The 24485-nt window shown below is 35.4% G+C and overlaps 1 protein-coding gene across 7 annotated transcripts in view; it reads left to right on the forward strand.

Annotated features, from left to right (window-relative positions):
- LOC127516735 (VPS10 domain-containing receptor SorCS1) overlaps nt 1-24485 on the forward strand; it is a 200530-nt gene that overhangs the window by 167091 nt on the left and 8954 nt on the right. For all 7 annotated transcript variants that reach the window (XR_007931074.1, XR_007931073.1, XM_051901599.1 and 4 more), the window contains exons 11-23: nt 1291-1393; nt 3773-3849; nt 5799-5890; nt 6167-6274; nt 6942-7059; nt 8673-8806; nt 11616-11729; nt 12993-13164; nt 15226-15412; nt 18596-18729; nt 18887-19010; nt 20243-20355; nt 22790-22924. Coding sequence is in view for 5 of the 7 variants with exons in the window: in XM_051901599.1 (XP_051757559.1) it covers nt 1291-1393; nt 3773-3849; nt 5799-5890; nt 6167-6274; nt 6942-7059; nt 8673-8806; nt 11616-11729; nt 12993-13164; nt 15226-15412; nt 18596-18729; nt 18887-19010; nt 20243-20355; nt 22790-22924 (1611 nt within the window). In the remaining 2 variants the exon portion in view is untranslated. The remainder of the gene's footprint in view (nt 1-1290; nt 1394-3772; nt 3850-5798; nt 5891-6166; nt 6275-6941; nt 7060-8672; nt 8807-11615; nt 11730-12992; nt 13165-15225; nt 15413-18595; nt 18730-18886; nt 19011-20242; nt 20356-22789; nt 22925-24485) is intronic.

A 24485-nucleotide genomic window follows, 5' to 3' on the forward strand; every position in this document is an offset into this window, starting at 1 on the left:
TCATGCATTCTGACTTATTTGCACTGTTAAAAAGTTTGATTATCATGCTAAACATGGCCAAAGTTTCAAAACACAAGTTGGACCTGAAGGGGTTGCAGTCACTCCGCTTCACATCGTGCCTAACAACGCCCTTCAGCCGTGACTTATTTATGATACAGCACAGCCTCTCGTACCTTATTGCTTACTTAATATATAGTTCAGCCTTAGAAGACGGTCTAATAATGCGCATGGATTCTCTTCCATGGAATGTACCATTTCCGGCATTTTGCCAGTTAATCGACACGGATAAATTGCAATTGAGGGTTTTTTTGTTTGTTTTTTTGAGCGCTTTCATTTAATCTAGGTATTGTGACAGCCCTGAACTAATCATCTTGTAATGAATATCACTTCAGTTCTACTTTCTGAGTTTCTGAGTATGATATGAAGTAAAAGACAGCACTGTAAAAGGTTTTGCCACAAACTCAACTATTTGAAATTAATTGACTATTTGAAATAAAATGTTTAAAGTACTAAATTACTAAAACTAAAATAAAATACATTTTGATGCATGTCCTCTGCCTGACATTGTTTTATACAAATTGAACTAGTAAGAGTTTGAAAAGTCTGTTTTAAGATAATTTATTTTCTAATGCTCTATACAGAGCCAAAAGTGTAGTTGAAGAAACACTCAGCTAGATATGGTAATGATTGATCAAATTTTGCACAATAGCTTCATCATATTAGAATAATAACGATAAAAAAAGTTAATAATATGCAAACAGAATGTGTATTCCTGTGGACATAGGCGTTTGGAATAGGTCTACGTAATCAGTGCTGCTTGTCATTTCAAATGACAAGAGATATATTTCATTCCGTGGAGATGTTATCCATTCCCGGTGAATGGCCTCCACAACCCCCCCAAAATGCAAACAAAAATAATTACCCTTTGATAAACTCAACTAATTAATGGTCCCCACTGTTGGCCTTGCCTTCACCATCCATTACAGAGCTATTTGTTAGAAAATGTCAAAGTTTTAATAAACCCCTAAACAACCCTTGCAACATGTGCTTACCATTGGCATTTCCAGACTTATAATGAGAATTGTGTCACTAAAGGTTATTCCAATCAAAATTAATGTTGGGAGGGAAAAAAGTCACAAGTCTTTTGCTGTTATGGGATTTTTTTTAATGGGATTTTATTCGAGCCCAAGCACAATGACAGTTTAGTGGAGGCCACACACTGGGGGTTTTTATCGATTAAGAGACCCTGCTTAATCTGGATGATTTTGTGTGTGTGTGTGTTGCTTTTAGCCATACTGTTCGCTTCATCTTCACCTGCACGTGTCAGCAAACCCGTACACATCTGGAAATATAGCCAGCAGAGAGTCGGCTCCAGGAATCATAGTGGCGTCAGGTGAGTTTGGGTGAATGGACTGACGCTGTAGTTAAGAGAGAAATATTTTTCACTAAAATCATTATTGTTACTATGGCAAAAACATAATAGATGGGATAACGCAGGGTGATCTCATTTCTTACATAAAGTGTACATGTACACTACCTTTCAAAAGTTTGGGGTCATACGATTTTTATTGTTTTTGAAAGTTCCTTATGCTCACCAAGGCTGCATTTATTTAATTGCAATTGTGAGTTATAAACTTAGAATCGTGGGACATAAATTTGCAATTCTGAATTTGCAAAGTCAGAATTGCAGAAGTCGCAGTTATGAAAATGAAGTCAGAATTGTGAGATAAAAAGTCGCAATTGTAAGAAAATGTCAAAATTGTCACTATATATTGAAATTCTGACTTTATTTCTCAAAATTACAACTTTTTTGTCAGAATTGTGACTTTATATCTCACAATTCTGACTTTATTTCTCAAAATTGTAACATTTATCAGAATTGCAACGTTATATCTTGCAATTCAGACTATAACTCACAATTCTGAGTTTATATCTCAATTCGGAGAAAAAAAGTCAAAATTGTGACTATATATCTCAATATTCTGACTTTATTTCTCAAAATTACAGCTTTTTTTTATCAGAATTACGACTTTATATCTCACAATTCGAACTTTATAACTCACAATTGTGACTATGTATCTCACAATTCTGAGAAAAAAGTAAAAATTGCGACTTTATATCTCTAAATTCTGACTTTATTTCCCAAAATTGCAGCATTTATTTCTCAGAATTGCAACTTAATATCTCGCAATTCAGACTTTATAACTCACAATTGTGAGTTTATATCTCAATTCTGAGAAAAAAGTCAAAATTGCGACTATATATCTCAATATTCTGACCTTATTTCTCAAAATTTCAACTTTATAACTCAGAATTGCAAGTTTATATCTCACAATATAAACTTGTGAAAAAAATCAGAATTGAGAGAGAAAAAAAAGTCACGATTATCTTCTTTATCTTTTATTCTGCTGCGGAAACAAGCTTCCATACTTTAATATAAGTACAACTTGCGTCAAATTTAATACTCAAGAAAGAGTCCCATAGCAGAATTCTCTCCATATCTGAGTATGCATACTTTCAATATATCTTTACACATCTTTCTCTCATGTTGTTTCATTTCTTTCTATTTTGTTTTTGAAGAAAGTGGTGGTTTATACCACTGTTCTAGTCTATGTAGTAACAATAACTGTAGTAAGTATGTAACCGCTTTGGTTACCATGGAAAAATTTTTGTGTGAAATGTTTCATTCCATTTTTGGATCCTCCTTTAATCCTTAAAGAAGCATTTCAAAGTTGAAAAGACATGCATAAAAAAGGGGGGGATTATTAAAAATAAATGCTCAAGGATTATTTGTATTTTTGTTTTGGTTACAGACAGGTAGAAAAAAAATCAGTCTGGTTGGCAGGTGCTGGAAAACAAAACCCTTTTTAAAGTGTGTAGTTCTCGTATTCTTCCTTAAATCAGTGTGTTTTTTGTACTGGAACTCCAAAGCGAAGGATATTTAAATTCCTTTCATCTTGAGTGCTTATGACACTGTTATTGTTGAAGACGTTCATTTTGCGCTTGTGCAGCACAGGCATCTGTATATGGACTATAAACAAGATTAGTGTCGTGCTAGCATAAACAAATGGAAATGCTAAGTGCTACTCTTGAGATTAGCAGCAGAGAGTCTTTAGAGTGTTCTTATTATTCTCTCTCCATCATCTTCTGTTTTCACAACTGACTAACTCTTCCACCACTTCAAACTTCAAATGTTTATTTTATAAGATTGAAAGCGCTTGTCACTTTTTCATTTTACTCCTTCAGGCTTGTGTCTTCCGCAACGTTCGTCTACTATATTGCCTCCGGATGAACGCAGATGAAATATAAATGTCTTGGCACTGTAACTATCTGGATAAGTAATCCTAGGAGGAGGCTGACTATTAGATATTAGGCTCTAAATTGACATTTAGTTGATTGATTTGATCGTATAAGAGTTGTGGGGGATGGCACAGGCTTTCCTGAGTTTCTTAGCTTATTAGATATAGAGGTTTTTCAGAACTCCTGGTTAGCTCACAAAGCACCAGATGGCCAGACTCTTTGATTTTATTACACATGATGCATTTTCTGCTGTAAGAATCCATCTATCTATCTATCTATCTATCTATCTATCTATCTATAGTTTTGACAAAATCCATAAAGCACTTCATACTTTTGGAATGAAGTATATATGACTTTTGTGTTGCAAAAGAGGCACAATCTACTCAATCTTCATATTCATATAGCTTTAGTTATCTACTCTCTATCTGCTTCGGTAAGCATGACTGTAATTGTTCTGCTCTTCTTTCTATAGGTTCAATAGGCGCAGAGTTAACGAGCAGCAACGTTAGCATGTTCATCACATCCGACGCTGGAAACACGTGGCGGCAGGTGACTCTGACCGTGGGGTGTTCAGCCAGATGGGGGTGGGCAGTAATTTCAGCACTGATGCATATCTATGAGTGGATAAATCCATGTGCCACATTTCAGAGCCGATAATCAAATGACACCTTCAGAGAAAACTAAATTCAATGACATATATGATGCCCGTGGGTGCATGTTTGATGATGCGATTTAAATTTATGGGGCCAGCTGTCTAATTAAAAATGGAGAGCTCAAATAATTAAGAGAAAATTGATGTGGCAAAAAGTTAAAGCATGCTGGGTAGGGCATGGGTTTGGTGTCATTTATCTTGTCAGTAAGAATTACAAACACTGGGATTTGAGAAATAGCATCATTTCAAGGACAGCAGACCTGTGGTTGCCAGCTTTCATCTAATCAAATTGAAAGCCCTCCCAAGAAGAGTAAAGAAGATGAAATATTGTCATAACTCAGCCAATCTGACATTATGATTGAAAATAACACGGGAACATATGTAACAAAGCCATGAGACACATACCTATATAAGCAGAAGTTTTAAATTTTCCTTTGGCACTAAACCAGTGAACTCACAATGATTTTATAAATACGTAGTCCTTATCTATTATAGATTTATGTTGATCAGGGCAGCTGGGGTCAGCTGTGTTTCTCGGTTATAATGACTAGTGTGGCTTGTAGCTTGGTTGATCCAGCTTTTCCAGTGAGTTCACTGCCAAAGGAAAACAAAGCACACCCCACACAGTATCCCGCTAACATAAATACTAGCCTCGTAATCATTAGCCTGTGAAGTACTTAAGCCAATCAGATGGTGTTTTTCTTCACTTAAACGGACTTGCGTATGTTAAATGCTTGAAGCCCCGAGGCCTAAACGCAACGGGAATACATATCAGCAAGAATTCACAGCACATACAGTGAAGTTATCACTGCTCTGGGGCAAACAAATGGAAATTACTAATGAGGGCCTCAATTTTCGGTTCAACTCTGCAGTAGGTCAACTTAGCATCTGGCTGGATTTTTTGCTTTGTAAGGCAATTACTTGTTTCGTACATGTTTGCAACCACTAGCAATTTTGTAATGGTGACTGGAGGGGGTCATTTGTTTTAGGCAATTTTTGAGCTCTGTATTTATTTATTTATTTTTTTTAAATGTATATGCATGTGTAGCCTAAGGACTTTAATAAAGTGTATATATATTTATTAACTATAAAGTATATACTGATTATTTACACAACAACAAGAAGATTAAAAAGTGAAAGTGACATGTAGCCAAGTATGGTGTCCCATATGCTGTGCTTGTGCCTCCAAGTGAACACACACACCAGTTAATATTAAACACACACACACACACCCAGAGGGCAAACTTTTTTTTTTTTTTTTTTTTGCCACAGCCGGTGACGATGTGCCCTATTAGCATAGACACAGCCCTGTCCGCCATTTCTGTATCCTCTCTGTAACAGCTGGAGTTGTACAATGTCTGCGCCAAAAAGGCATTACAAATGCTGTGTTTTGGAATGTACCAGTGCACATAATTCACTGAGGACATCGTGGTTAAATTTCAATTTCAAAGGAAATGTCCAGAAGAAAATCAGTAAAGTTTGCGCCAACCATTTTGTGCCGGACTGCTTCACAAATAAGGATCATTTCAACGACTCTGGTTCGAACATATAAGGCTGAACACCGCTACTGACAGTTTCAGTGTGTGAGATTGTCCTGTTTTGTTGTTGCGGGTGTTCTGGAAATCAGCCCTCTTCTTGAAAGGGGACTGGGAGGACCAGTTAATTTGCATTTCAAGGGACACACACAAAAACAGCGTGTTTTTGCTCACCCCCCAAAAGTGGCAATTTCAATATGTTATAAAAAATTATCTGTGGGGCATTTTGAGCTAAAACTTCACATACACTATCTGGGGACATACAGTATATTCAGAATGTTTAACAGTTAAACTATCTATGTCTGTTGCAGATATTTGATGAAGAGTACAGTGTTCTGTATCTGGACCAAGGCGGAGCTTTAGTAGCTATTAGACATACTCCTCTTCCCATCAGGCACCTCTGGTAATCCCACGCCAATATCATTATTAATATTTCATGCATATGTTCCTAAAAGATGAGTCAATGCAATCGCACCGAGCTGACTCACATAATCACGGAAAGTGTGAACATTCTCATTAAACCCAGTAGACTGTGTAATACTTTTGTCTAGTAATATAGATTAAATGTCGGAAAGGTGCAGTAAAGTTCTGTTTGAATTATTTGCCAGCTGTGTGTGGAAATGCAATCTTTTCTAAACTGTATCGTAGTTTCAGGTGTGTGCTGCTGGTTTCTATGCAGGTTGAGCTTTGATGAGGGGAGAGTGTGGAACAAATATAGTTTCACTTCATCACCCCTGTTTGTGGACGGGGTCTTGGGTGAACCAGGCGAGGAGACGCTCATTATGACGTACGTATGATGAATTTTCAATAGTAATACATTTTGAATGATCTGAAATGTGAAAATGGTGCTTGATGAAATATAGTTTTTGTGATGAACACAGTAAACCCTGATAAATTGGATGTTTACTCAAAGAATTTGAGTTATTTTAAACTTTTTTTTAAAGTTACTTTACTTCCATAAGAATAGATTGTAAGTGTGGAAAATATTTAAAAAAATGAAATGCTCAGTGCATTGTTTGATGCTTGGTGATAAAAATAAACCAAGTGACTTTTTTTTTAGACCTTCCTGTAGCAAATCGCCTATTTTAAACGGAAAATCATTAAAACCATCATGCCAGTTCTGATTTTACATCATAATCCAGCTCAACCTATTTTGAGAAGTATTTCATGAAGTTTTCTTTTGTAGGATATTCCTAGATACTTTCTCCTGTCTTTCTGACAGGCCCTAAAAGTGTCACAGTGTTCTTGAGTGTCAGACTTTCTCAATGTGAATTTCAGACTTTTTGTTGACAGTTTGACTCGGTTTCCACTGATGTGGTTTGACTTGGATAACATTGCTAAGCATTTCCTCTGCCTGTCCGCTGTACATCGTTCTAATCATTAGAGTCACCGTGGTCTCGATATGCCACTGCTCTCCAGACATACAGTGGCTGATGTTATGCCTTTGTTTGCAGGATCTTCGGTCATGTCAGTCACCGCTCAGAATGGCAGCTGGTAAAGATAGACTTCAGGTCTATCTTTAACAGAAGATGCATAGAGTCTGACTATGTGCCATGGGATTTACATGACCAGGTGAGAAATCCTTTTATCATCTGGGTCGCTAATCTGAATATTTGGTTACATCCTTGTTTTACACATTATTGTATATCAGGGTTATTATCATTAGGGAATGTTTGTCTCAGGCACCACCAACAAAAAAACTTTGTAGCTTTGATTAAAGGTAGAAAAAAAAAAGAAGAAGAATTGCTCCAAGTTCCTTTGGTCTCCTTTGCGACCACCGCGTGGCCTCTAAATGAATCTTCCCATCTTAATGTCATTGATGTCCTCAACTCACTTTCTATTCTGCATCTCAAGCAGTACAATTAAGGGATACCAGTAAAGTTTTTGATCAGATACCTTTCTGCTTTGTCATGTCTTTCCACCATAATAAACCCTCCGTTGAGGCTTGATAATATAACTCGAACTAGAGAGAGTGTCGCAGTGGCTTCTTGTTGTTTGGAGCTTCTTATGAGATTCCTTTCTAACTGGCCCTGACATGGTTTCCTAGGGTTTGATGTCAAAACTATATTTGAACAGATAGAATAATATATATCCCAAAAGTCAAGGCAGAAGCTTCCTCTCACAGGAGAATAATAGATGTACGTTTATTAGTTGTTAGGGCATGGCAGTAGACTGGCCTACTTTAACCTGAAGCCTCGTGGTACTTTCTGTTTCTGTGACAAACTCTGAGAAGCAGAAGTCGACAGAAGACAGAACAATGTCAAAAACCCATCTTTTGGGCTGTAGATTAGAGTAACATGATGAGAAGAGATGAAGCCATTCATTGTCTGAGCCTACGCAGTCGACCATCCTGTGCTGTAGGGATTTTTTACCCCACTCTGCATCAGTTAGTTTGATGAATATGAAATTCCCCCCCCCCCAAAAAAAAAGAAAAGAAAAGGGGGACATGACCAGCAATGAACCGTGGCTGTAAAACAAAACTTTTTTTATATTTAACTAGCACAAATATGAAAGCTTGTTTCCACCAGAAAATAAAAAGAGGACATGAAAAAAAGAATTGAAAAAGGTAATTGCGACTTTTTATTCCCCAATTCGGACAATTGTGAGTTTATATCTCACAATTCTAAGAATAAAAGTCAGTATTGCGAAAAATAAAGTCAGAATTGCAACATTTTCCTCACAATTTTCACAATTACTTATTTATTTATTATTTATTTATTTATTTATTTTATTCTGTGGTGGAAACAAGCTTCCATTCAAATCCAATGCCCGAAATAAAACTTTACTATTTGGAGCACTAATTTGAAGGAAGCATATTAACAAAAGACTAGACAAAAAAAACTTTTTTGCAAGATAGCTGTAATATGAGTGAGCGGTATAGTACCCTGAAACCTTTCACAAAATGAACTCCGCAGAGTTTGGATGTAAGATATGAAATATGGAACAGTAGTACAATGAAACTTTTTTTCTCTCTCTCTCTTTCCTATTTTCTCTCGTCTTCATTCTACTAGTCTCTCTTTTTTCTAATTCAGGGTGATACACACACTTATTGTTATGAATTATTCATGTGAGAACTAAAATAAACCTGAATGAGAATGCCATGTGCCAACTTTATTGTAGAAAATATTAGTGTGTGTGGATGTGTAGTCATGTACTGTATGTATATGGTGAAATCCTTCTTGTAGGGTGAACGCTGCCTCATGGGAGTCAAAAGAGTCTATCGAAAGCTGAAGGCCATAGCAAGGTGTGTTATGGGTAAAACCTACTCTGTCACGATGATTTCCGAGCCGTGTGACTGCACTGAGTCAGACTTTGAATGGTAAGCAAACAAATGTTTTTCTACTAAGATTCAGGCTCTGTTCTAAAACATATTGAGCTGCTTTGCTGTCTACTGTCAGCTACCACTGAGGGATCATCCTTACTGTAATTAAACCTGACTGATTTGGAACACTCTGCGTTTGGGGTCAGTAAAATAATAATAATAATAATAATAATAATAATGATATTTTAATTCAACAAGGACACTTTAAACTGATCAAAAGTGACAGTAAAGACATTTAATGTTACAAAAGATTTCTATTTCAAATAAATTCTGTTCTTTTAAAAGAAACATTTTTGATCAACTTAAATTTAGCATTGCAGCCAGTATTTTGTCTCGACTCAAGAAAATCAGAATGAAGGAATAAAGTTGTGGCTAGTCCTCATTTGATTAGCATTGTAGAAGGGTTGCAGGAATTTTCTTGAAGAAGATTTTTGCTACAGTAAGTGGAAACCGGTCAAGGGACGTGAAGACAGTGATAGATGGAGATATATGTGTAAAATACATAGTCCCTCAGTGGTACTGTTCACCGTCTGTCACCACCACCCTCCCTTCTGTAGGATTTCATGCCTCACGCTTTGTGGCTTAAACCCTCCATTTCTATTCCTGACACTCCTCCCTCATCATGTAAATGTGGCCTCTCCCCTCATTTTCTCCAGAATTATCAAAGTTATTAATGTCACTGTTCTGCAAAGTTCCAAATTTGCAGGCCCCTCGAGGCCGCATGGAACAAAGTGTGAAAGTTGTTAATCAGGGAGTGAAACGCTGTGCGTTTACCAACAGAAGCTGGCTGCATCTGTGTAACTTGTCGTGGTAATTTGTGTAATTTGTTTTCTTGATTGGGGTGTTGAGTTGCATTGTAGGACAAACAACTTGTGCTTTTGTTTTCTGATGTTTAGGTCTAAAAATGTAGGTGTTAATTAGTTTTGGATGCCAATTATTTTTCGTCTGCTTAATTTTTTATGCCTTTGAATTCAAACATATGTACATTTTATCTCTAGATTATTAGTTATTTCTCCGATTGTGTTCATCAGAAAGAAGAAAGTCGTATACACGTAGGATGGCTTGAGGATGAGTAAAGCTTGAGCTAATTTTCATTTGAAAGTGAACTAATCCTTTAACTCCTGGCAATGAAATACTCTGAATTGTTGAGAAATTAAAATGATATCCTCCTGGGACCCAGAAATAGACTTTGGTCCTCTGTAGTGGACATATTTTAGTGATTTTCTGTGACATCATACATGTCACAGTTTTAAGTCTGGTTGTCCAGTAAAGAGCACATTCAGGGCTTTTCAGAGATACCAAATGTTTGGAGGTTTCACCATGACCACTCCCTCTCCTTGGTCTTTAAATATGACTGACATTGATTTAGTGATCAAATTTAACACCCTTATGGAAATATGATAATATTTTGTTATTATCATTTATATCTGAATAATTTTCAAATTGTTTGTCATAAATCAACATCTCAGGAAAATGTTATGGGGTTTTTAATCAAAATATGACTTTGTGTTACAAAACAGAACATCGATTTTACACATGTCCACTGTAGAGGACAACAGGACTTAAATCATGTTTATCAGGCATTTTGGGAGACACAAGTGAATAGCGAAATAAATTATATATCAATATTCCTATTAATTATTAGATATTATTATGAAAATGTTGCCAATTATTACTCCCATTATTACAATTCTTTTTCATTACATGTTGCCCCAAGAACATATTAATATGCAAATTAGATACAGTGTATAGATGCATTGTACTGAATGGAAAAACCCATGTATGGCCATCCATTATATCTTTCATAACACAGTTGAGAATCATCTTTAAATAAAGTTTGGTTAAAAAAAAATCCTGAAGCATAAAAAGTGATTGGTGAATTAAAAAAAAAAAATAAATAAAAAAATCCCATTTCATGTCATTTTATTTTTTAAACAACTTAGTCCTGGTGTCCACTACAGAGGACATGGCATAACATATGAATAAAATATAATTTTTCAAAAATGTTATTTTTTCATTTGTTTCTTATGCCCTGAACAATGTAATGACGTGAAAAAATAATAAATTCAAAAACCTTTTTTTTTCTGGGTCCCAGTAGGATATAACTGAAAATAAAGATTGAATCTTTAAAACATGTAATGAACATTATTATTATGTTTAAAATGTCTAGTTATTTAAAATGTCTTTTCTTGACTTACATTTACCATATTGTAGTAAAAAAAAAAGGATTTAGCCCATTTCAATAATTATAATGTAGGTAGGCCTACTACTTAAATACATATTATTCCTGACAGCTAATATAACTAGTTCCACATAATGGTGAGAAGTATTCAATCATATTAATCATAGCGAGGTGATTATAGCATTCTGACTTTTCTTATTAAATTCAATATTATGATTATGATTATGAAGTCTTTCTCATTATATACTATCTTTGAGCAAGAAATGGAAGAGAAATGTTTTATTAGTCTGTGAGTTATGAAAGACAGATGTTATAATGGCCTCCAGTAATGATGAATGAGAGAAACGCCTTATTCAGCCAGTGGGATTTTAGCTTGACGGTTTGATATCTGGGTTAGTGACTGAAAGGTTGTAGGTTCAAGCCCTGCAATGAGCGATCCATGAATTATCACAATTGAGTCCTAGTGATCAAAGCACTTGAACTTGGGTTCCTTCAAGGGATATTACAGTTCTAATTGAACTGCTAGTTGTTTTGAATAAAAGTGTGTTAAAATTACTTATTGGTCATTTAGAAGTCAGTGATCCTAGAAATTATTCTTACCATTGTTTATTTATTTATTTACAGTGATTATGGTTTCGAGAGAAGGACTGATGGGAAATGTACTCCAGCATTCTGGTTCCCCCCCTCCTCTATGTCTCGGACCTGTACTACAGAACACACGTTCCTCAACAGCACTGGGTGAGATCTTGTGTGACGCATGCATCTCACTATTTAAAGTGATTTATACATGCTGAACATGTTCCTCGATCAATAATGACTGGTTGATGGTAATGTTGTTCCAGGAATATGTCTGATTTGTTTTTATGTAATTTAATTTGAGCAGTTTTTCTAATCAGATGTCACTTACATTGTATCTAGGAGCAGAAAATGATCAATTGGGGGTTATTTATATTTATGTAATTGGATAGTTAGAATAAGGTCAGCATGAAATGGAAGCTGCAATATTCTTTTTTTTACTATATTGTGATATATCCGAGTGAAACGGCTTCTCGAACAAGGGTAGGGCAGGACTTGATTTTGTTCATGGGGAATTGATTGGATGGTTGTGGTTTGCTATTGGTGGATCGCATGTGAGTGACAGGTTGCCCCGCCCCCACGCCAGTAAACACTTTATTTATTGAAGAGATGTCACTGCAAGACGGAGAAGTTATTTTGATTAAAAAATTATGAGGGCACATGAATATTGAAGAAGAAAAAAAGATGTGCACAGATAATTTATATTAAATACTCCAATATTCCATGAAAAAAATTGTCCATTTTGATTTCATTATGACCTTCCATATTTATTTAACCCTTTCACACATAAGTTTAAAATATTCTAGCAGACCCCCAAGAGTGAGTTTTTTTTGTTTTTTTTAAGACAACCATTATTTTACAATGTATCACCTTATTATTTCCATTGCGATGCGTCATGCTTGTTACATGACACACCATATGTATGACAGATGTATCACTTTTATTTCATTTTTCCTTTTTTATCCAAAATATTTACAAACTTTTTAGCTATGTCATCGTCTACCTGATATACCTGAATGTGTTTTGTCGTTTAAAACCCTTTATAATGATCATGTTATTTGATGTATAATGCGCTATGGGCGCCGCCATGTTAGTTCACACCACATTTCAGAGAATCATATCTGTCAGATTTACAACAGTAAATTCATCCACTTCTCTTGAATTACATGAAAGTATGTGGCTGGTAAGTGGGAGAAGAATATGTGTGTGTGTGTGTGTGTGTGTGAGAGAGAGAGAGAGACAGAGAGATTTTCAATTAAAATATCCACCATCTGTATTCTCAAATGATTTTGATGTGTGACTCATTAGACATATTGTGAATGTTTTCACTGATACAGATAAGCACACTAATTTCAGTGCTGTCAACGGATCATTTTGAGAATAGGTTTTAATGTGAATGTGTTTTATGCGTCTGCATGTGTGCAGGTACAGAAAGGTGGTGTCTAACAACTGCACTGGTGGGGTGATGGAGCAGTACACAGCTCGTAGGCAGCTGTGCCCTAGCCAGGCCCCTCGCGGCCTCCACTTAGTGACCAGCGAAGGGAAGCTAACGGCATCTCTGGCCAGCAACGTCACCTTCCTCGTGTTCCTGGAGGAGGTACAGACAGATTCAGTCATCCCTGCATCGCTTTTCAGCAACATTACTTCAGTCTTCAGTGTCACATGATCTTTCAGGAATCATTCTAATCGACTTTTCAGTTTTTAGTACATCGTTTTTGTGTAAACATACCCTTAGTTTTCATTGTCGCCATTTGCCTGAGTTCTAGTCATTCATTAGTTGTCATGGTTCCTAATTAGTTCTCACCTGTTCCCTGTTCTGTTGATCATCCTCCTATTCAAGTCCACTCTTCCTTCTGTTCATTGTCTTGTGTTAACATTAAGTTGGAATGTATTCAGTGGCTCTTTATTTTTTATTTTTATTTAAGGACTATTTCTCGTTCATTCTGCGTCACACATTCTCTTGGATATTTACTACACGCTAACCACTGACAAAAACAGTTGAGCTGCTTAATATTTTTTGTGGAAACCATGATAATTTTTTCAGCATTTTAATACTATTTGAAATAGAAATCTTTTGTAATATTGTAAATGTATTCACTGTCACTTTTGATCAATTTAAATGCCTTTTTTTTTTTACTGGCCCCAAACTTTTGAACAGTAGTGTAGTGTATTTAGTAGTGTAGTACCATTTAACTCTTTCCCCGCCAAACACAGAATTTTCCGGGTTTCCATGTTTTCACAGTTATACACTCAGGGGCGCTATTACACATCTTCTGAACGAGTACAGAATCTCCTGAATGAAAACACAGACGAGGGAGACGCAGAAACGAGTGATCTCATATAGTATGTAAGCAGATGCATATGAAAAATAATGCGATCATCAACAATAAACATGATATAAATGAAAACTACTTAACGTTACTGAGGGAAATGCTAATCTATGAAGTGATATAGGACTGTGAAGCTTTGGGGGTGTTGATGGAAGTGATCTACTGCATCTATGCTCTGATAATGGTACTGAATATGATCCAGATGTAGTGTTTGATAAAAACACGATTTTTTTCCCCCAGCTTTTTGCTCAAAATTTTGCTTTTTTTTTTTTTTATAAACTTACCTACATTCAAGTGTTAATAAAAAAAAGAATGATTGAAGCTAGAATAAAACAGATTTTTTGTTTAAGGCCCCATTTACACTAGTGCTTTTTTGTTTTAAAACAGCGTTTTAAAATGAAAACGATCCTCATCTACACTGGATATGCATGTCACATGACCGGTCATGCACACTGGGCATGCGCGTAGAAGGGTAAACAGTTGCCTCTTGTGCAGTGTTAAAAAATGCAGAGTTTAACTGCACAATGGCTGTTAAAAATGACAACAAGGCCAGCAAAGATTGCAGTTCAGTCTCCATGTTATTGTTTACACGGTCATCAAGGATACACTGAGCGAATCTGGGCAGACACGCCATCATTTTCAAAAGTCTCTGTTTTGGTCCGTTTATACTGGAAAGCAACCCCGGCATTTTCAAACTAAAACGGGGTCTGCAGCATTTTTGAACGTCTCTGTTTTCGAGGTTCGAACATGCCGGCGTAGTGTAAACGACAGGCGTAACCGTAGCAAAACTTGTGTTTTTCTTTTGTATTTTGTATTGATATATTTTATGTTCAGATAGTCATACAACAAAATATTCTGGGGGCCATGAAATTTTTGTGAAAATTATCAAAAACGCTGACGGTGGCTGGCAACTTTTTTCAATAAGGCTGGCGGGAAAGAGATAAATTGACTTGTGAGGTTACATTGAATATACTGAAACTACTGCTAACCCCTAAAGAACAGAAATAACCCTCATCCTCGCTATAAACTGGGCATTTTAAGATTTTGAGAACTCCTTAGAGAGCGTTTTGCCTGCACAAGAGCAATGTTTTCCCATGGCAGATCTCCGCTCTGGACAGACAAGATGCTGTCCAAAGCAGATGAACTGACAGCTGAATGAATCTTACACAGAGCTTTGGCAGTATCGTAGTCAGGAACAGGTTTTGCTTCCTGCCTAAAAAATAAATAAATAAAAAATCTTTGATATTACTCTAACTAAAGAACATTTGTAGAGATTCACCAGCTAGACCAGCCTTTTTTCATATTATTACCTTTTTTTTTTCCCCTAGGGTGATGGATCGAAAACCAGCATCACGGTGGATTTCGGTGACGGAAACGCCTTCACCTACTCCAACGTGAGCTCTATCGAAGATGGCATTAAACACATCTACAAGAACGTGGGAATCTACCGAGTGTCAGCCACGGCGGAGAACAGTCTGGGCTCTGAAACTGTGCTCCTCTTCCTACACATTACGTGTAAGCCAAGACGTGGGAGGGCGAGTAACAATATGCATAATACAGACAGCCATATCGTTTTCTACTTTTATATCCCTAATGTATTTTAAAGACCTACTGGGTCTGAGCACTCTGAACTCATTTATGCTTTATTGACCAGAAAAATCTCATTTGGCCTTGGTCGTATTGCACTCCACATTAAGTGATCTAGATTTCAAGCTCATAGTCTCTAACTGGACCACCAGATTGAAATCATCCCTCTTGGTAATTGCCGACAGACACTTCAGAGTACAATGAAGGTCCAGAGGACGCAAAATATCATGCAGGTCTGATGAACTTTACTTAGTGTAACTTTTACAATTAGCAGCTGTAAAACTGTAGAATTTCATTTTAAAACTAAAAACTTCATTCTTTTCAGTATGACAGGTTTACTTTTACACAAGAGAAAACTATTTACAAAATATTTGTATAGGCTACAATGTCACTTCTGAGGAAGAACTAGTCACTGGATTTGTTTCGTTCTGAATCTTGGTGGAAGTAGTAGGTCAGCCGGGTACTTTTCACCTGTTTTTTGATTAGGGAAGTATTCGATTTCGGATGCAGCGACAGTGTGCCTAGTTTAATCTGATTCATTAACAATTGAGTCTAATAAGTCAATTCTGTTTAGTGAATCAAAAACATACAACACAAATGTATAGTCAGATTCCCAAATAAATCTTTTATGAGAACAAATGACTCTTATATATGATTGTTTTTAAGTAAATCAAACACATACAGCTTGCAATTTACTGTTACATTGTAATTAAAGCTCCTGAGACTTCATATGACAATGCTTAGTACACATTATGAGTAGTAATTTATAAAAATAAATGAATTAATGGTTACACTTTATTTCGATAGTCCACTTTAGACATTCTTCTAACTATAAGTATCTTTGCAACTACATGTCAACTAACTCTCATTAATTTGCAACTACACATAAACTAACTCTCATTAGAGTATTAGTAAAATGTACTAGCGTTAGTAGAAAAAGTTGACATGTTGTTGCAAAGTTACTTCTAGTCAGTAGAATGTCTGTTGGGGAGCATCAAAATAAAGTGTTAGCAGATATTAAGCAGACAGTCTACTGATACTCTAATGACTAGTAGCTGATGTAGTTGCAAAGTTACTATAGTTAGTAGAATGTCTAAAGTGGACTATCAAAATAAACTGTTACCGAATTAATTAATTGTTACCACATTTTAGCTTGTTTAATATTTTTTGTTTAATAAATAGTGTTTAATAAAGTGAGTGTACCTCTATAATATATAGTTGAGACCATTATTGAACTACATTTCTGCTGCCTCTAAAAGGTTTAAAAGAGTCATTAAAAAGCATCAATTTCAGATGTACTTGCTCCTTAATGTTTTGAAGAAGGAAAAAAAGTGTGGATGGTCATTTCACATGTTGGTCAAATGGCCTCTTCCTGTCTATGTGGGTGGTTCTTGGCCAGAATATGGATTAGGCTTCATGCCAGTAATCGAACAGACTACTCTATCCTCTTATGTAACAAAGTCTTGTACTAATGTTGGATGACATTATTTTAACACATTCTAAGAACAGATGGCCTGAGTTCTGGTATTTATTTATTTATATATATATTTTTTTTATTATTATTATTATTTAATTTAGTCTGTGTTTGTGCTATAGGAAGCTCATCACATATCAGCAATTATCTGAGCATTTTCATTCAAATTTCCACCCTTTTCCCTCATGTCCATCTCCTCATGTGAACTTGCCACCCCCTGCTACATTCAGGCAGACAGATGCCTCCACACTGACATATTGATCAGGGAGACGGAACGCTTCCAATCTGTCAAACCTGTTGTGCCAGGCAAAGCAAATAGGGCCCTTGGTGCATGAGCTGAAATTCACACACAGATGGCTCTGTGTCCCTAAGAGAAGTATTTGTGAATGAATGAATATATGGTAGAATCATTAGGAGGATGTTTAGTTTGTGCTGCAACTTTGTTTAGGCATTATGCCTTTTTTATATAATTCTATGAGAATATATACAGTACACTATTGTTTAAGAGTCTCTTATGCTCACCAAGACTGCATTTACTTTATCATAAAGTAAAACAGTAATATTGTGAAATAATATTTTAAATTAAAAGATCTGGTTTCTATTATAATGTATTTAAAATTAATTTTATTCATGTGATGGCAAAGCCTAGCTAAAATATCAGCAGACATTACTCCAGTCTTCAGTGTCATATAATATGCTGATTTGGGGCTCAAGAAACATTTTTGTATTATCATCAATGTAGTTGTGCTGTTCAACATTTTTATGAAAACTATGATTTTTTTTTTTTTTTTTTTTTTTTAAGGATTCTGTGATGAATAGAAAGTTCAAAAGAGCATCATTTGTTTATGATAGAAATATTTTGCAACATTAAAAATGTCTTTAATGTCAGAATACTATAGAACAAATGAGTTATTTTTTTTCCATTTATGGATGATTTTTGTCAGCAATTTAATGTTACCAACAATATTAGCAGTGAAGTTATGCTAAAATATATATATATTTTTAAAAATGCTGTGGAAAAAAAAAAATCCCTCCAAAAATATTATTAGTTTTGGGTTACACTTTATTTTGATAGTCCACATTAGACATTCTACTAACTATAAGTAACTTTGCAACTACAGGACAACCAGCTCTCATTAGAGTATTAGTTGACTGTTAAGTTCAGGTTCGGGTTAGTAGAATAAGTTGACATGTCCAAAGTTACTCATAGTTAGTAGTAGTCTACTAATACTCTTATGTCTGGAAGATGACATGTAGTTGCAAACGTACTTATAGTTAAGAGCAGTCTATTAATACTCCAATGACTGGTAGTTGACATGTAGTTGCAAAGGGACTTATAGTTAGTCGTAGTCTACTAATACTCTAATGACTGGTAGTTGGCATGTAGTTGTACAGTTACGTATAGTTAGTAGTAGTCTACTAATACTCTAATGACTGGTAGTTGACATGTATTTGTAAAGTTACTTATAGTTAGTAGAATATCGAAAATTAGTGGACTATTGAAATAAGGTGTTAACAAGTTTTGTCACTGAAACAAAACTAACTGGTTCACTCGTCTGATTTGAGATTTGAGAACTCGTGAACACTATTGAACTCTACTGAACCAACCCCACTTTTTTCTTTCCCTCTCGGAGCAGGTCAGCTGGAGTCTGTTCATCTCTCCGCCCCATTTGTCGCTGTGAAAAACAAAGAAGTCAATCTCACAGTGGTTCTCTGGCCAAGCCAAGTGGGAACAGTCACCTATATCTGGTGGTTTGGGAACAATTCAGAGGTAAAGTCTCCATGTGTCACTCACTGGACACCTGTGCATGACTCAGTCTGTGTGTGCTTTTGCCTCACTGGGTGCCATGTAAATAAAGTTGGCATCTTCACTGCAACTACACTGACAGGGCATCCTCTTGAGAGTCTCTTTCACGCTGTATTCACAGCCCGTGATCACGCTGGAGGGGAGTGTGGCGTTCACATTCTCTCGAGAGGGAATCAGCATTGTCACTGTACAGGTGTCCGCTGGGAATAACATCCTGCAAGACAGGAAAACCATCGCTGTCCATGGTGAGTTTTACATTTCAAGTAAACAGAGCAATGTTGTTCTTGTTAACTGAAAAACAAGACAAAAAAACATATTAAAAAAATTATTTTTGGTAACTGAAATAAAATAAAATATAAATATTAGATAAGAAATCTAAGCAAATCATCTAAACGATAAGTAAATTAAATAACTGACCTACAGACTGGTAGGTATTGAATATAGCTTCATATGTAAGCAATAAGCTTTCTTAAAAATATTTTTGTCCTATGAATATACAGTATTTTTGTGATATGTTTAATAAAAAATGCAACACTTTAACTATTGTAATTAATTATACATGGAAGTGTTAAAAAAACAACAACATGATAAATAAATAAATAAATAAATAAATAAATAAATAACAGTACCTCCATAATATTGCATTAATAAAATGGAAGTAAAGTCAACATGAAATCAAAATTATTTCAAAAATTCAGTGGTGGATATCATTCCAAAGAAAAAAAAAAAATCACTAAGGTCTCTTAAATTTTAACTATGCCCATCATGTAGAGATCACTAAACACTTCTCACAATACAATTAATGCTTTGTGGTTTTATTTTAAGTTCATGTCTTTTATTTGTAAGTTTTATTCCTGGTTTCTTGTTAGGTGACTTCCTTGCCCTTGTGATCATGTTTTGTGCTTCCCTAGTGTCATGTTCCTATTGGTTGTCATAGTTATGTGTTCCCCTGAATCATGTATTTAAGCCTCATTCATGCCTTGAGTAATTATGTTATGCTGTTTCCATGTTCTATGTTTCAATATTCCATGTTTCCATGCTCCATGAGCCACATTTCCATGTTCCATATTCCCATGTTCCATGTTTCCATATTCAAGGTCATCGTTTCAAGTCAGTTTATAGTTCATGTTTGTTTGGTTTCATGTTGTGGATTTAATTCATGGTTTATGTTTCACATTTTGGATCATCACTTATGTAAATAAACTGCATTTGGGTTTTCTTCAACATAATCCTCATCTGCTTCCATGACAGCATCTTCCATACACCATTTTCTCAGTGGATATCCTCAGATTTGCGTAATAGAAAAGTGAAGTCAAAATGAAATGCATTCACAACCCATTTTAAGCACTATATCATGCAGTAAATTCATGTGTTGGAAACAAATGCTGCAGCACAAGCTTCTCCAAAAGGATTTGTGATAAAAAAAAATACTAATAATTATAAGAATATATGACTTTTTGCAATGTCCCAATTACAGAATACTTCAGATCTCATCTTCTTGCATTTTCATCGAATCTGGATGATCACAACCCTGATGTGGCTGAATGGAGACTTGATGTGAGCCGAGTCATTAAAGCCTCTATGGTGCAGGTGAGTTCAAATCATTTACCATTTTACAAAAAAAGCTCACTGTTCACACAGCAAAAAACCTGGTCCTCTGTTCAGTGGCATTAAAAAAAGTCTATAATACTTTATTGTATATTCAATATACAGCATAAACAAGCAGCCCTGCTTACTTTACTGTATTAACAACACTATAAACTCAACATTGTCCATGTCTGTTTGCTTGGAGGTCATCTGTATGAGTGTATTTCAACTGATACATATTTATCTGTTTCTTTTCCTTGGAGGAAAGCTTATTTATGAATATGAATGCTCAAGTAAACATTTGGATATAGGAATATCCAAATCAATCTTTCTCATTTTCTCATGAACTGTTTCTTACTTAATGTCTTTCACTGTTTTTTGCATGCAGTTCAAGTGAGTGTGTGCAAGAATATAATTATAATCTGATCTGGCACAGCTTTAGGATACAGGGTATAAGATGATTTATATCTATCATGAACCGAAAAATCAAACAATTACCAAGGTCTTCTAGGAATCTCCTGTATGGATAAACCACTAATAGATGTGTTTCTGAGAAATGTGGTGGCATCTTATGACAAAACTGACATTTCAGGAGGTGTTTTTAAAGTTGTTTTTGGCATCATTTGGCAAATGTGAAAGAGCTGATTCTTTGCAGTGAACCTGTTGAATTGGTTCATAAATAACAATGAACAATTCATTTGCGAATTGGATTGATCCAACTGCAACTGTTTTTGACTCAGCACAACAAAATGAGCTGACTAGTACTGGCTAGAATAAATTTATGATATATCACCAGTATCCGTACTTAGTTTTACATTACTTACTTAAGTACATTAAAAGTACTTTTGTCAAGTACTATCATTATCAAGTACTTTTGTACTTTCAGTAAAACTGAAAATAAGTACTTGACTTGTGTACTTTGTCCACCACTGCCAAAAACCTTTAGACAATCTCAATTTAAAGTGCTATTTTGGCTTGTTAGTTGAAAAATATGATTTACATATATAAAAAGTGTAAAAATATAAGTGTAGTCAGGATATTTGGTGGGTTTTCACGCTCCACACTTGGCTTGAAGAGGTCAAGTTGACACACTTTGGTTGTGAAATCAGCTTCTAGATTCGCCTTCACTGATGGAGGGAAACATCACCGTGACTGGAAAAACTTCACAAATATTCAAACATATGGCACGACAGACCGAAACAATCATCAGTGTTCTCCCTCGCTTACCCTGTGGCATTTTCAAGAGGCCGTTATAACTAAACATTGGATGTTTATGGAAAATGACACTTGAGAATAACGGTTCTCATGTGAGCCATATGCATGTTCTGCTCCAGTTGTTTATTGGTAATGTGTGTAATGAGTTTTGCGCTGGGCATATGGACTGGAACGCGGTGGACGTTGTGACCTTGTAATATGAATCAGGGAGGATTTTATATATTTATATTCTGTCTGAAAGGGATAGTTCACCCAAACATAAAAATTCTGTTATTCACTCACCCTCATTTTGGTCTAAACCCATAATCCCCCAAAGAATTGACTGCAGAATTGATTTGTTGCAAGAGTGAGAACAAATCATGTGTGACATCACTGATGTCAAGTTGGCTTAACCCATATAGAAGACATGAGGGAGTAAATGATGCCGAAATGTTAATTTTTCAACTAAACCTTTTAAATGTATTGAAGCTGTTATGGACTTGATTGATTGATTGATTGATTGATTGAGCATCCGCTCCGATGTTCTTACAGATATTTATTAACTCAAACATATTTATACCTTGCAATAACATTTGTATAAAATAAATTATGCAATTACATGTTTTGAAGTATACCTACCAATTTAATGAACTTCTAGGACTTTAATCTTTACGACGTGCGGGAGGAAAAGACCAGGAAATTAACACTCTCTCAGATATTCTTACGGAAACGTATTAACTGAAACACAGCTTTATATCTTGCAATCAACATCAGAATAAAACATATAAAGCAAAAAAAAGGAAAAAAAAAAAAAGTTAACCTACCATACTCTTATGGGCTTTCATCTTCATGGTGAGTCTGTTACAGAACAGTTGCATGAGGAGGTGTGTGGTTGTTTTTCGTGGTCATTTAGTGCTGTATTTACACTTACAGTAGGCTAATATTTTCCAGAATGCATTGAAAATCTACAGTAGCATACTGTATACAGCTTATACAGTAGGAAATTGTTAAGAATACAGTAATAATACTGTGAAAAATGACAAATTCTACAGTAGGGAATTGTTGAGAATACAGTAATATTACTGTGAAAACAACAGAAATCATTTACAGTGTTTATATATATATATATATATATATATATATATGAAGTGTATATATATATAATAAATATATGTAGTATATTCACAACATCATGAGAGTTAAAGGCCTTTAACTCTCTCTAATCCTGTTTCTTGGTCTTCAGGCGACAGGAGTGAGTCCTGAACAGCTGTTGGTCACTGTGTTGCCTGGACTGCCAACAGCAGCTGAGTTCTTCCTATTACCAGACAAACAACTAACAGAAGGGAAGCCAGACAAAACAGCTACTCATTTAGACCAGGTACTGGACATAACCCTTATCTGACATTATGCATGATCTTCACACTTTAATGTGGATAAAAAGGAAAATCTTGACAAGAGGTTCTTAGGGTCTCCAGCAGATGTCAATGTTGGCCTGTTTAACGCTTGATAAAACCCTGTTTTTACTGATTCACACTTACGGGTGATTTTTCTTGTTCAGAAATCTGTAATTTTCTCCTCAAATTAAATACTTGGTTAAGACAAGCACAGAAATACACTTTCATATAACTTTAAAAAAGTATCAGTCAAAAAAGAAAAAAAGTGGTTTCCTGACTGGATGTCAAAGCTCACTGAGATCATTGATGTTTATTATCTTGCTCACCTGTAAGGTTTTGGGTTGAATTGTTAGGTCATGGTTAAATTTGGCCATACCGCAGTGTATTTGGGCAAAACAGAGAACAGCCATTATTGAATATGAGAAGATAGCTCATATCCTCCAGTATCACCATGCAGAGACATCTGTATTTTTGAGGCAGTGATTTCTCACCATACATACTGTAGAGAAGGTCATTAGTAATCCATCCACTAGATCATTCAGTCCTCCATTCGCTTAAGGGCCAAAGATATTATATCACAGATGAAAGGGGGATATCTGCACTTTGTGGCTGTCTGTGCATGGGTGCATTTTCTTCCTTACCCAAACCTACCTTGAATCTACAAAGGACCTTTCACAGCAGATCCTCATAAATCTCTATTCAAGGGTGGCATGTTCAAAGTATAATGTGTAGATAGCCTTATTAAAAAAGTATAATAGACTTACTGACCCTGGTGCAATTCATAAAGAATGTAATTATTCATGGAATGGTCTAATTTTAAAAGGGTGAGAAATAAGGAGAGAGAGACAGAAGGTGAGAGCGACAAAGAAATAAAGGAGCGCAGAAATAAGTCAGGAGTCATTTAGTAAATGAGACAGATTTAATAAAGCTTGGGAAGAAAGAGTGATAAAAGGGACTCTTTTACCAGCAAGTAGTTTTGTGTGAGGATTAACACCATCATCACGGAACTATCTGTCTATCTATCTATATATCTTAGTGTCTCCTTATTATCTGTCAACCCTGTTACCATCATTTTAATTTCCTTATGATGATAATGAACTAATACATAAATAAAGGACAAACAACTTTTAATTATGAAATCTTCATAGTTTCAGTAAATTAACTCTTCAATGAAAAGATAAAACTTTTTAGCACGTTTATCATATTATGTTTTGCTATGTTTGTCAGTAGGGAATGATCTTAAGATCCTGTCAACCCCTTTACAAAGATTGTATGAAAAACAACTGATAATTGAAAAGTTGAAATTTGTATAGATACAGGCATTAAATTCTCTTTTCGAGAAGCACATTGTAGTTTTATGACTTTAAACACAAGACTTGTGCTATGAAATTAAAGTGTGAAACTGTCAATCCTGTTACAGTCATCCATCACCTGAAGATGAAATTATACCCCAACCTATATTAAATTGCATTAATTTAGCATGTGATGTTGCATTTATTAACACTTAACCACATTATTTGTCTGACAGACAGTTTAATAAACGTA

Source organism: Ctenopharyngodon idella, chromosome 1, assembly GCF_019924925.1.
Source record: "Ctenopharyngodon idella isolate HZGC_01 chromosome 1, HZGC01, whole genome shotgun sequence".
NCBI classification, from domain to species: Eukaryota; Metazoa; Chordata; class Actinopteri; order Cypriniformes; family Xenocyprididae; genus Ctenopharyngodon; species Ctenopharyngodon idella.